The sequence below is a fragment of the Trachemys scripta genome, chromosome 8 (assembly GCF_013100865.1).
Source record: "Trachemys scripta elegans isolate TJP31775 chromosome 8, CAS_Tse_1.0, whole genome shotgun sequence".
NCBI lineage: Eukaryota > Metazoa > Chordata > Testudines > Emydidae > Trachemys > Trachemys scripta.
The window spans coordinates 29,721,263-29,735,491 of record NC_048305.1 but is presented as its reverse complement, the minus strand read 5'-3'; the positions used below and the strand labels follow the sequence as shown (position 1 = coordinate 29,735,491).

The following is a 14,229-nucleotide window of genomic DNA, read 5'->3' as shown; positions in this document are numbered from 1 at the left end:
GCCAATCCAAAATATCAGTCATGACCTTCAATCACACTCTGTACACTTTCAAATTCTTGAAGTGTGATTGCCCTTTGTATAATGTGGGACATTTTTGTGGAAGCACATGCATAGCTTTTGGCAATTTTGGAGTCTGGGAACATTTTCTTGAATAAAAGTCTAACATGGTTACAAGAGGGATGTTATGCTCCAAAAGAAATCCTGTAAATAAAACTTCAGCTCTGGTTATACTATCATTCATTTTTGGCCCAGCAAGCGGGGGGGGGGGGGGGGAAGGGGGGAAATGGGGAAAATGGACAATGATTCTGACTGTGTTGCAGCATCGGCACAGGTTGCATGTTTCTCTATAATGATATGTCTTGAAATATCCTTGTATTCACCAAACAGAAAAATCAGTTCTGCAATATACCCCAAAAGCAAATGTTAATTCTTATCTTGATTTTTTGTAGAAAATGGTGCTGTGCCTCCCAAGAGTTTTTAAAGACTTTTCATTTTTTCCCCCTTTGGTGAAGTATTAGTGTCTGTTAGCCACTGCTGCTGTTTGAGGTTCTTTTTGTCATCTTGCAATTTCTAACCTATACTAAAGTTTAATTTTTAATTATTTGAAACTCCACAGCCAATACAGTAGCTCTATCCCTACAGTTCACTCGTTTTAACACCCTCATATTGCTGCTGGTTGTTGCTGCTTTCTCCTCAAATTTCAAATCGTGTGACTTCTTCTCAACAGGATGGTCAAAGTGCGTACGTGGTTTTTATTAACACAAGGAATGTGGAAGTTTTTTTAAAAAAGAACAATACAGAGTTGTGACTTTACAGAACAAATGAAATACAACTTTGTGGCCATACTTGCATGTTCAATTTTAATTGTATTTTTGTTCACCCGTAGTAACTGGTTCTAATTTAAGGTAGCCAAGTTAATGCAAGAAATGCTCTATTTCAACTGGGATGTGGGGGTGTTGGGGGTCAAAGTGGGGCAGTCCTGCAAACTTAGAGCTTGGATCCTGCAACCTCGTCCATGTGAGCCCCACTCTGATCCATGGGCCTTGGCTCCACGCAGGCATGCAAGCTGCAGGATGAGGTCCTTAGAAAGGTGGATTCTCCTGCTGCCAGTAGAGAGTTCTAAGTTTACACAGCACCTAATAATGGGGTGCAAGTGGAGCTATCACCTTAAGTCTCTTGGCAGTTCCATTCTCTAGTGGAGAGAAAAATGACTGCTGCTGGCGATACAATATTGCTGAGAGGCCTCAGCGAAGTTCACTGCCCCATTGTGCAAGATGTAAACAAATACATAAGACCATTGCTGGCGCGAAGAACTTCAACTACACGTTACTTTCTGCCATGTCTAGTAACTGTTGCTCATTTAGACCTAAATGTTACTCTACTCACCTTACCTTGGCTATGGCTCCAAATTTACTTTTTTCATTTCAACTAAAAATAAATTAAATTGTACAAACATTTGTGAAAAGCAAATAAAGGCCAGATAGGCATAGGTTCTAATAACTTGTGGACCAACATTTCCGCTGTACATAACACTAACAGCCACTGATGCTGCTTTGCCATAGGTGTAGGCAGGTATATGCCATCTTTGACAAGGCCTACAAATTTTAATTAACTTGGGCAATATTTCTTTTGACACGCTGCCAGTGGTTTCAGCTTAATCAACAAGCTCTTTATTCATTCTGCTAGACTCATACAGTAAATCCACTGTACCTGCACCTACTGTTAGTGATCATAATGAGTATAACAGCTCGTCTAACTTTAAAGATGATGGGGGAAGGGGGAAGAAATGTATTGGCCAGCCTGTTAACAAATTCCTAGCTACATTCCTTCTCTCCAATGAACTCATACTTTGAACTCCCTTTCCCCCACTGGCCAGAGTCTGATGAACTTTTAATTTCAGAGCATAATGCAAAGCATGTTGGCTGAGTTGTTAAGATCAGAGTATATTTATAAATGCCCCCTCTGGAACTTAGACCTTTTATACTTTAATACTTTTATAAAGATAAAGAAAATCCAAAAGTATCCAGAAAGGGAAGATAAGTCAAAACTGAAATCAATAAGTAGATAAAATCATGGAGAGAGATGTTTGTTCAGTCCATCCCCATCTTTATGCAAGGGCTGTTCCTAAAGTGGGTAAACTAATTTTTTTTCCTGTTGCAGTAGCACCTAGAGTCCCCAATCAAGGATCATGATTCTGTTGTACTAGACACCAGGTGTTTTTAGATGAGCGCTTTCCAGCCTGCAGGCGTTTCAAAGAATTCACTTAAAATGTGTGTCTACTTTTCCTTATTGAAATGCCAGCCACTGTAGGAAGAAACTTCCCTTCTGGCCATATTATGCCACAAGGGTATAGTGCCTCACAGTTTCATCTGATGCATGTGATCCTGGCCACTGTCACATCGGATACTAAACAAGATGAACCACATAGAAGGTCTATGCCTTTCTTTCAGTTCCTAGCAATTGACAATAGTAAAAAGTCCAGCTGGGTAAAGTCTTCACTTCCTCCGCACTAGAGTACTAAAATTCTTGAAATTTATACTTTTTTCCAACCTTTTGCAATCTGCTCAAGTATCCCAAAATTTGAGAAAAGAAATAATGGCTCCACAAATAACAGAGTGCAGCACTACTACGGTAGTGCTTAATACTGTCACCCACAGTACCTGAATACTTCCCAATTAAAGTAACTGTTCTTGGTGGCTTTGATGGAGTGTGTCTCTTTAAACTATATTGGGAGTAGAAACAGTTGGGTTTTGGTTCAGTTGTCTGTTAGCCATCTCTTTTGGTTTACTTAGACCTGTTGTGCGTTTTTTTATTTATTTTGGTGGTTTGTGGAGTTAATTTTGTTTGTTTTGGGGGAGAAGGTTGAAGAGTATAGAAGGATGTTAATGTTGTAATTGATACAGTGGAAAGTATTTATTGGAGGAAGCATTTCCTGAAGGTTATCAGCTCCTGAATTCATCTAAAGTCCCCTGCCCTAATTTTGGCTTTTTACTGGAGATGGGGCTTGATCCACTAATAGCTTTCAAGATTAGGATCAAAACCCTTGCACTGCTGTTGGAAGGAGATTGAAGGTCAATAGAAGTAATTGGCATATGGAGTTATGCTCACAATAGATTAAATCATGAAGATGGAAAGCAGCCACACTGGTATTGGCCTTTGGATTTATATATTCAGTGTCAGATACAGTGAATATGATAATCCTATTTGATGGTGATCTGTGAAAACTTCTCTGTGGCCAGGTCCTCATCTGGAAAGAATGGGTCAAGTTTGTTAGTCAACTGGAGGTGAAAAGGCATTCTGAGATAGTGCTGTCTGGTCATCCAAGCACAGTGATGAGTCAACCAGGAACCTGAGAATTCACACCACTTTGACCAATGGAGGCTCTATGCTCTTATTGGTGAGGAGGAAACAGCATTTTGGCTGGTTATTCAGAGCACTTTTCTCATTAATCCTGCCTGGGTTGCATTTGAGACAGCTGTTGTTCATCAGGGAGCTAATCTCCTGTAGACTGTCACTTTACCAGTGCTGGGGCTTGCATGGGAGGAGAGATACAGATGAGTGTCACTGACAAAACTGCAGCTGAGCTTTTGACATTGCAAGCAAACATGGAAAAGAGGTGGGTAATCAGGACTCTGCAGGTGACACATGGCAGTAACTAGTGCTGATCTTGGTCCTACAGGAGACGCACAATGGGAGGAGTTGTGCTGCTGCCATCTACTGTTGTTGAAGTAGGTTACAAGTATGTTGTGGTGACCTCATGGAGAGAGCCAGTTGAGGTTCAAGCGGAGAACCGTGCGCTCTGCTCTGCCCTCACCTGTGTTCCTGTACAGATCTGGGAAGTAGGAGATAAGTGCTGTAGAGCTGCCCGAACACTTTCTTTCTCAAAGGCAACTTTCTGTGATCTTTGGCAGGCTGAGGGGACACAAAGCAGCCAGCTCAGGTGCTGACGCCTGAGTCCCTTACCTGCCTCTAGGCATTTACATAGCTCACATCCCTCATACGCATGACTTGAATCCACTTGCCCTTTCTGCAGCTGTATAAAGGCCACTCCTTTACACTAGTGTGCACTCGCTGCCCATTCATTTCTGGATGTAGTTTTAGCAGGTTGAGGCTGAGGTGTCTTAGAGCAGGAATACTCAACCTTTTTCTTTCCGAGTCCCCCTCTCCACCCGCCCCCCGGAAACATGCTATAAAAACTCCATAGCCCAGCTGTACCAGGACAACTGTTTTTATGTATATAAAAGCCAGAGCTGCCATTAGGATAACAAGCAGGGCAATTGCCGGGGCCCCACACCAAAGGGGGCTCCCCAAAGCTAAGTGGCTCAGGCTTTGTCTTCAGCCCAGGTGGTGGGGCTCAGTGCCCCGGGCTGGAGTACTATGTGGCAGGGCTTCAGTTTCTGTCTGGGCTCTAGCAAGTCTAATGTGGGCCATGCTTGACAGAGTCCCTGAAATCTGCTCGCAGCCCCCAGGGCCCCCCCCCCCCACGCCCTTGGGAGGCAGGCCCCACAGTGTGAAATCCTCTGCTTTAATGTGAGTTATTTCTCCTTTTAGAGGTGAAATTACATGTAATGCCAGTATTACAGCATCTACAGTCACTCCGTAGATATGATGCAACTGGGGTAGGGGGAAGGAGAGCTATGGCATGCGATCCAGGGCAATTGCTCTGCTTGCTACCCCCTACAATTGGCCCCGAATACCAGGAAATACAGCTTAAGTACCTAGACTAGCTGTTGCAGGGTTAACACACTGCATGTATGGCCTAAACACTAGCTATGGCACCAAGGAGTGATAAAGGCAGAAAGCAGTAGAGGAGCACTGTCCTATAGGTCAGACAGGTCAGTCCCATCTCCCTTTCCAGGGGCTGGAATGAACCCCAGGACTGCTGCACGCGGCGTACTTTGAGCAGAGGAGCAAATTCCCTGTCACTCGCAGGCGTCCCTGCGAGCAGCGAGAAGGCGCTATGCGCCTCTCTCACCACCAGAGGGCAGCACGAGAGAGAGAACAGAAGGCAACAAAAGGAGGCGGTGAGTTGCCCCTGGAGAGGGGGAAAGTTGGGGCCGGTGGGTAGGACGCGGAAGCGTCGGGCGGTTTGGGGGCGCTGCTGCAGCGTGCACGTTCCTGTCTGAACCCCGATCCGGGGCCGCTCCCAGCGAGGGGACCCCAAGCCGTAGTGCTACCGGCGGGGGCCGCAGCAGAGCCCTTACCTTTGCCCCCTGCGCTCTGCTGCAGAGAGCGCGCCCTCCTGGTGCCGCCCCGCGCGCAGAGCCCGGCAGAGCGCACGGGACAATGGCCATGGCTCGGGGCCACTCCAAGTCCGACACTTCCACCTCCTCTCTTCCCCCCAAAGTTCAGAACTTTGCCGACGTCAGGGGCTCGGCAGCCAATGAGAGCTGGCCTGGATATTTTGGGAGGAGAGGGGGGCGGAGTGGCCCCCGTGGTTCTGGTGTCTGCCTGGCCGCCTTGCGCGCAGTGAATGGGAAGGCGGCCGCCGCGGGAGCCGCGTCCAGTGCCTTCCGATCCCGCGGCTCTACACAGCGGTGGCCCCCAGCGAGGCTGGCCTGGCATGGGAGCGGCGAAGGTGCAGGAGCCAGGGACTGAGCAGCTGGCCGCTGGAGCGCTCTGAGATCTCCGCCATCGCCTCCCCCAGCGGTTACCTGCCCTGCCAGGTTGGGCGATGCGGAGTGGGGTGGGGGCTGCTTGCCGAAACCCCTGATGGATGGTTAGCTCTGTTTACCTTAACTCCCTGCTCCTCTTTCATCTGCGGACTCCTCTGGCTGGAGCGCTGCTAAACTCCTCGCCTGCTGGTGCCGGTTAGATAACACCGGGAAACCTGAAAGGCTGAAAGGCACCACGGAACATAACCCTCCCCCCAGATCTCCCTGGAAGATTGGGAGGTGCTCCAAGGACTCCAGGAGTGCGAGCGGAGATGCGGGGAGAGGTGGGCTCTCTCGGGCTGTGCTGAGAACCCCTCGCAGCCCTTTGCACTCTCTGCCGCAGGGGTTTCCCACCTCTGAGGACTGCCTGCCCTTGCATCCTTTTGCACCCTTTGGGGAAGGGATACGGAGACCATGTTGCTCGGTGGAAGTCGTGCATCCCTGTGGCTGGGAGTGATCCTGAGCTTCTGGAGCTCCGTGGCTTGGATGCCTGTTGGAGGATGTCCCAATAAATGTACCTGCTCTGCCTCCACCGTGGATTGTCATGGGCTGGGACTGAAAACCGTGCCGCGGGGTATTCCCAGGAATGCAGAGAGACTGTAAGTAACACACACTTAGGTTTCGAGAGTACTTGTAGGAGCGCTCTTGGTGAGATTCCCTGCAGATTCATATCGGTGCAGACTCCGAGCCCGCACCGTCCTAACAGCTTAAATAATCAAGCACAGATTCACGTTTGCAGTAGGGAGGGGGAGGAACCTTTCCGAAGTTATAGCCGCTCTGATCCTGCTTCTGTGCTAATCAAGCCCTATGTGTCAGGTTCTTGTTTCTTGCAGTAACTTAAGTTTAAAATCTTGCTGTGGTGGGTTTTGCAGTATCTAGTTTGTTAAGGGCTTCAAAACTCTCTGGCTGTGGCACTGACACGGGTTAGCACTGGAAACACTCCAGGAGATTTAACATATGATTAAAAATCTGGGTGCTTTCACCTGGAGACTAGGATTGATTCCTTCTTGCTTTGTTTCCCAGCATGGTGACTGCATTCCCATGGAAACATCAGCTGCTGGCAGAAATAAAGTAAAATGGATAATAGATTGTTTTAATGCAATCTCTGGTTTCTGTCTTAAACTGACAGAGCAAGGCAATGTTATGGGGAAGCCTGTCACTTAGTAGTCCTTTACTCCCCTTATGGTATATCCTAGATTCTGCTGTGTGGTGGGGTATTTCAGACAGCATGAGCTACAATACCTGAGTGCAACAGGAGTTAGGGGCCCTAATGCTTTCTAAGGCTTTGTGACCATACACCATAAATGCACTGTTAAATTGCTATCTTGAAGCTAAAGTTTCTTCGTGAATGCCTCAGCTTTTTCAATCTTAAATTAACCCTTAATGGAATGCTGGAGATCCCTTGAAGCAACGTGGAATGTATCTCTGACACTGGTTACTACCGTGCATATGGCATATAGATATTTCACACAATATGTAATGGAGATGTGTAGAACTGAACATTTGACAGAACGTCATTGCAGCTCCATAGTTAGTTGCCAGTGATAACCAAACTGAAGTGTAGTTAAGTTTTTTAACGTTTGAAAAATTAGCTATCCCATACGAAATATACTTCAGTGGTTTGGAACTATTCTGCAAATAACACAGTTAGCCCAATGTAGGGATTGACTGCCTACCATATTTCATTTTGGCTAGTGGAGTCAGTTTATTTAGTGAAAGCTCAGATCCTCAAACTCTTTTACCTTCCTGGAACTAAAAAAGAAGCAGATGAATTGTGACTAAGCAAAAAGTTCTCATGGGCTCAACTCTCAAAGGCTAAGATTCAGCCCACGGTGAATTGTTATGGAAGTCATTAATGCTTCCACAAATGCAACTCATAATGGAAATATTAGCCCTTTAATGATAGCAGTTTTGTTATCTTACAAACCACACAACTTCCCAGTATGGCAGTTCAGCGATACTTTGCAATTTCGCACACAGACCATTTTAACACCAACTGAGCAAATGAATGTCAGTGTTTTGAAAATGATTAACATCTATTGTTGCATAAAACTCTGATCTGGAACTTGAGACACTGTTTAGCAGCAGCCTTGGAATATAGAGAATAGAGTTCAATCTAGTAGCAGAATACAGAGTCGTCAACAGTAACACTAGGTCTATATACTACCCTAAATTCATATGCCGTGCACAACTCATAAACTTGGTGAGATGTGCATATTCTGTATGCAAGATTCAAGGTCTAGAAGCTGAAATGAGTTAAATTTGGGCTAGAAATAAGGTGCAAATATTAACAATAAGGTATTTGACCTTTGGAACAATTTACTAGGGACATAGTGAATTCATTATCACTTAAGATATCCAGTCTTGACTTAGACTTTTCTAAAATATATATTCTAGCTCAGTGACAAGATATGGGCTTAATGCAGGCATTACTGGGTGAAATTTAATGGCTTGTGCTCTGCCAGAGGTCAGTTTAAATTACAATTGTCCCTTCTGGCCATAAATTCTATGAATCTATATGCATGTACAAGTGGTTAATACAGCAAAATTATAGATGTACACTAAGTGGTTGTAATATCCAGTATAGATTATAAAACAGCAAAGTTTTAATCCTTTACCACAAGTGTACTCTTTTATAATAGGCTGATAAAACTTGAAGACTCTAACATACCTCAGAAATAAAACTATTGAAGACCGTTTTGTGGAAAATTAATCTCATTGGTGTAATACAGTATCTCGGATGATCTTTGTTATAATGTGTAAATGGAGAGCTTCTTAAGTTATTAATGTAGACTCTAAAATAGCAGACTATTAACTTGCCAGTATTCACTCATGCATAGTATTAACTGATAGCTTGTGAAAGTAGCATACAGACTGCAGTGTAATAAGATTTGAGTACTATCTAGAAGATGTATATTAGAGTCTATATTTTTATTACCGCATCCTATCTACCAGTACCCATTATTTCTTCAATGTTTTATTCTACTGATGCTGATAGTATCTTATGAACCATTTGTGCTGTTTTTAGAGTATCAGCTGAAATATAACCTTTTCAAAATACTTTTCTATTTTGAATCCTTATTTAAATTGGTATAGTAAACCAACTTTTTTTCTTATGCTAGATTTGATAATTACACTAACTTATAAGAATATAAGAATGGCCATAGTGGGTCAGCGCAATGGTCCATCGAGCCCTGACAGTGCCAAGTGACAGATGCTTTAGAGAGAGTGAACAGAACGGGAGCACTCTATCAAGTGAACTTGAAATTCACAGATGGAAATAAGGCCTTTTTGGGATATCATCTGATATCCAAATTCATCAGACTAGGAACTCATTCTGATGCCTTGTTTTTCTACCTATTAAATAAATGCCTGTTTTCTGTTCACTTAGCCATAAATATTCTATGTTTTCAATAATTGCTCAGGGCTTGAAATGTGCTGTTAGAATCTCACTATATCTTGGAGCCACCTTAGGCAGTTACTCTCAATCTTAACTTTTCCTGTTAAACTTCGGAGCCTACTAAGGGGTCCAATTGCCTGAAAAATGACAAGTGAAACTTGAATGGAGTGATTATATCACTCAGTTCTGTGTGCTCCATGGCAATCTGCTAATTCTGTGCGTGACATTAGATTGTCTTGATTTGTAAAAACCACATCTGAAAAAGTGGGTTTTTACCCACGAAAGCTTATGCCCAAATAAATCTGTTAGTCTTTAAGGTGCCACTGGACTCCTCATTGTTTTTGTGGATACAGACTAACACAGCTACCTCTCTGATTATTGATTTGTAGTTTTCTACTATTTTGCTTAATATACTGACTTCTGACTAGTAAAAAAAAAAAAAAAAAAAAAGTTTAAGTAGCTGTGAAATGATAATGCTATCACCCAGGTCAGAAAACAAATAGCTGTGGTTCGTAAGATACCTTGGAAAATGTCGTTCTCAGGAGTTTCTTGACAGCTATTTGTACGCACTGTACTTTACTCTGTATAAAGGGAAGTTTTCATCCTTTCTGCACCCAGGTAAGGCTGAAAATGCCAGTTGCAGCTTATTTTGATTTGAAATTGACAATAGATCTAACCACATCACTTAAAATACTTCCACACTAAGCTCTTAAAATTATGGTTTTGCACAACTTCCAGAATGTTTGGGCTATTGCAGCCAGGCTAAATATTATTTTAATTTTGTTTTAAAATGAATCCAAATGGAAAATAAACTAAAAATGTAACATTAAGGAGGCCTTGAGAAAAGCATTCCACCAAAGAAATGGGTGCTTTACACTTGTTCTTTAAAATTAACTAGCACAAATCTACCTGTATCAAGAGAAATGCAAAGTCACTAGAGTTTTTTAGTATGATAAAAAACTGTCAAAGCAGTGACTTTAATAATGAATGTGAAACTTATGCTTTATTTTTGTAATGTCTGGAAATTGCTTCTCTTGGAAAGAAAATTGGTGGTGGTAACTCTTTCCAAGGGTTGCAATCTGCAGAGCAACCAGTGGTCACCAAGATGATATAATCCTGAGGAAAATTGGACTAAACTTTTTACAATTTAGTGTTCCATAGTAAATTGTAAAAAATTGCAGTATCAAATCTAGAGTATAAGCATGGCTGCATTTTACATAATGTCAGCACATTTTATGCTAGTCCCCTTCCCTTAAAAGTCTAGTATAAATTTAATTTATGCTAGCAGTGTTGTATGCAAAGCTAAACAAACACAGCAGAGATTTCAGTGTAATGTATCCGTGCAGCAAAGATATGGCTAAATGCAGAGGAAATGAATGGTAGTTGAAATGAAAATATTTGCCGTGAAGCACAGAGTAAACAGATGTTGCGTTTACCTTTTGTACTACGAAAGGAACCGACAAATGTAATTCTCCTTCTACCCAAAACCTCAGACAAGAACATTCAACAAAATGAAATGGGCTCTAAAATATGGATTTTAGTTTTTTAACCGATGCTCCTTAAAGAAATTTTCTACATGAACAAATATATCAGTAGCATAGGCAAAGCGTGGCTTAACATCTTACTTTGTTTCTTGGCTTAAGTACATACTGGTAACTTACATATTTAAACAAACATTTAGTCTTTGCAGACTTGCATAACAAAATCCTGAAAACTGAATGTAACTACATTACAAGCACCCTAAATAATGGAGAAAATTACTGGTTTAAAAATTTTATCAGCCTTTAGCAAGTAGCTAAGCATTATGATCAACTTCTGTAGAGACGAGTCACTGCGTACAGACAACAGTAAATGGTGATATATGTGGCTCTGATGAAGGATTATTGACCTAAGCAAATATTGGTTATTTAGAAATTACATAGCACATGTAAGGATGTACTTCACATTCAGCTTTTTGGATGTATCTTACTTTACCAAAATGTTCTGTAGGACTATACTTGTTTAATTAACTGAGCTGGTATGCTGTAATCAGTTTCTGGAAGTGCTGTCATTTCCATGTACAATTTCATATTATAGTCTATTTTTTTTCCACTGGAATCTTGACTGGCTGTGCCATGTTATGAAGAGGGAAATAGTTCTATAGTTAAAACCTTTAGTTGTACAGATAAAATCATGCTCAAGGCCAATTTGTTTTGTGGCATGCTAGTATTCGCTTGTGAATATTGCTTTATTGGAAAATGCCCTTAGCTTCTCAGCTTGATGGTTAATTTACCTTTTATATAAGGTTCGTGAAACCATCATACGATGATAACCTAAAAATTTGACTCTTGACATGCATTTGTGTAGGGAACTGACTTATCTTCTAATATTTGTTTTTGGAAGTTGTTTGTAATCTAGTTACACAGTATAATTTGTGATTTTTGTTTGTGTAGTGCTTGTGAAGAGGGACTCCACGGCTGTATCACTTTGGGATGCTGTGAGCTATTCAGGACAGACCATGTCAAACAGTTATGGTGTTGAATTTATTAACTTAATTAGAACAGAAACCTAATGAAGCGCGGTAGACTTAACTCTTATAGCACTTTAAATCCATGATTTCAAAGCACATAACAATTAGTCAGTCAGCCCAGTTTTACAGATCAGGAGGCTGAGGTTAGGGTGACCAGATACAAGTGTGAAACATCGGGACACTTTTTTGGGAGGCATTGGGGAGGAAGAGGGATATAGTTGTGTATATAAGACAAAGCCCCTAATATCGGGACGGATCCGATAATATCAGGATATCTGGTCACCCTAGCTGAGGCACGTGTGCATTGACTAGTGCACCATGTCACAGCCAGTCACTGGTCCATTTAGACCACATAATACCCTTCTTCTCCAAATCTGAAGATGTTTAAGATGGAGAAACATAGCCAAAATTTACATAGAGCTCAGATCTAGTTTCTGTTAGGTGTGACGTTTTAGCACATCTGTTTCCTCAACAGTCAGTGTCTCCTCCTTCTCCTGTTAAATAGTAAGTTTTTTGGTGGCATATTACTTTTCTGAATTGGTAGAGCAAAGTTTTTGTTTCACTCTCCGCAGCAAGGCTAATCACTCTCCTACACTATGCTTGAGTATCTAATTCAAGTATGTCGATATTTAGGAGCAATTTGGAAGTTTAGTCATCAGCATACTATGGAATTTTTTCATGTGATCTGGGGTTTCCGTTGTATAAATATATTATTGTGGTTTTCTTGGCCTGAGAGAATGGAACTGCAAGGTCACACTGGCTTGTAATACTTTTCAGCCTACTCAGCTTTGTTTGTCACATCACTTACTCCAAGCTCCTTTCTTCAATACTTCTGCATTACTGCAGAGCATTTTTTAAAAATATATGCAAATATTTTAAATATATTGATTGTCAGATTAACATTCTGACTTTCAAGAAGTCTTACCACTAAGGATTATTATTCACTTATGTATATACCAGTTGTGTCCAAAAGCCCCAGTCAAGACCCATTGTACTAGGCCATGTGCCAGTAAGGGGAGATAGCATGTTCTTCTAAACACAAACTATTTAAAGCCCTGATTAAAACAAAAACCTTAGCTTAATTTTACTCGCATGTCTTTGCCTTCCTAATTTAATGGGACTGCTCATGTGCATACAATAAAGCATGTGCATGTTTGCTGGATCATGGTCTCACTATATTATAGTTGTTTATTGTCTAAACAATGGAAGGGGATGGAGGACGAGGGTAGCAACCACAATATCAGTAATTACGTGGTTTAGCAATGTGCACAACTGTTGCACTCTCTTGTCAGATGCTGAAACTTTAATAGTCTCCTTATGCCAACAGCAGATCAGAGGTGGTCTGTCATCTTGGGTGTCTCTGTTAGGGAGGGGTGAAAAGTTAACTTAGAAACAGTAGATAATAATAAAGTAGGGATGTTACTTGTAGGCTTATATTATTTTTATTTCCTTGACGCCATCTAGTTTTGAAGCCCCTTTAGTCTTTTAAACCTAAGCTCATATCAAAGACACTGCTGAAAGAAGTACAGCAAAAAAGGCCAGGAGGCTATCTTTGCGAAGAAAGCTATTCTGTCTTTTTTCTTTAGGCATATCCAATAATTTAAATGGTGCATGCGCTGCTTTTTTGATCACAGGCTTGAGAAAATGAGGCTGTGTACGAAAGGCATGCATTGCAAGCCCTAGGATTCAAAAAACATAGTCCAACTGGTGGCCCACGGGCCAGATCCACTTCTTGGGACAATTCTATCTAGCCTGTGAATGCACATTGTAGAGCAAAATGGCATCCTTTGCACAGCATGACCTCACACATGCAGTGCATGCAAGGTCATACTATGCAGAGGACGCCATTTTGGACCACCTAAGTCAGGGGTCGGCAACCTCTGGCACGCAGCTCGCGAGAGTAAGCACCCTGGCAGGCCGGGCCAGTTTGTTTATCTGCCACGTTGGCAGGTTCGGCTGATCACGGCTCCCACTGGCTGCGGTTCGCCATCCCAGGCCAATGCGGGCTGCGGGAAGCGGCACGGGCCGAGTGATGTGCTGGCCGTGGCTTCTCGGCTTCAACGCGGCAGGTAAACAAACTGGCCCGGCCCGCCAGGGTGCTTACTCTCGCGAGCCGCGTGCCAGAGGTTGCCAAACCCTGACCTAAGACATGTAAGGGAGAATTGCATGCCTCACTAAAAATGTCACAGCATCGCACTGAAGCAAGCTAAAGTTACCTGCTGAAGCCTTTCCAGACCTATTCAGACTGATGGCACTCTCTCTCTCTCTCTCACACACACACACACACACACACATTTTTCCTAATGGAATGGTTTCAAAATGAGTTTTAAAATATCTGCATTATCACCAGTATCCATATGAAAATACCTACAGTAACTGGACAATGTACAAGGCAGGAAAAACTTGGCTAGCATTTAAGTAATGTAAATAAGGATCCAGTCATTATTCAGTAGTTTGGTATTTGCTGTAACAACATTAATCACTATGGATTAATTTGAGCATCATGTGGCTATAGTCAGTAATTGTACAGGAATACCAGCATAATTTAGCTATTTAATATATCACAATTTTCAACCATTGATCATGGTATTGACACTGACATCCAACATGATTAGTATTCCTCGGATGGCCCTTCTGGATGGGTAAAATACTCTGTGTTTGTTTAC

General features: G+C 42.3%; 1 protein-coding gene across 1 annotated transcript in view; it reads left to right on the top strand.

Annotated features, from left to right (window-relative positions):
* Nucleotides 1–5,464: 5,464 nt before the first annotated feature.
* The window catches only part of SLIT3 (slit guidance ligand 3), a 780,962-nt gene continuing 772,197 nt past the window's right edge, over nucleotides 5,465–14,229 (top strand). Inside the window, exon 1 of the mRNA XM_034778698.1 lies at nucleotides 5,465–6,253. Within this exon, the coding sequence (XP_034634589.1) occupies nucleotides 6,069–6,253 (185 nt within the window). The 5' untranslated portion in view covers nucleotides 5,465–6,068. The remainder of the gene's footprint in view (nucleotides 6,254–14,229) is intronic.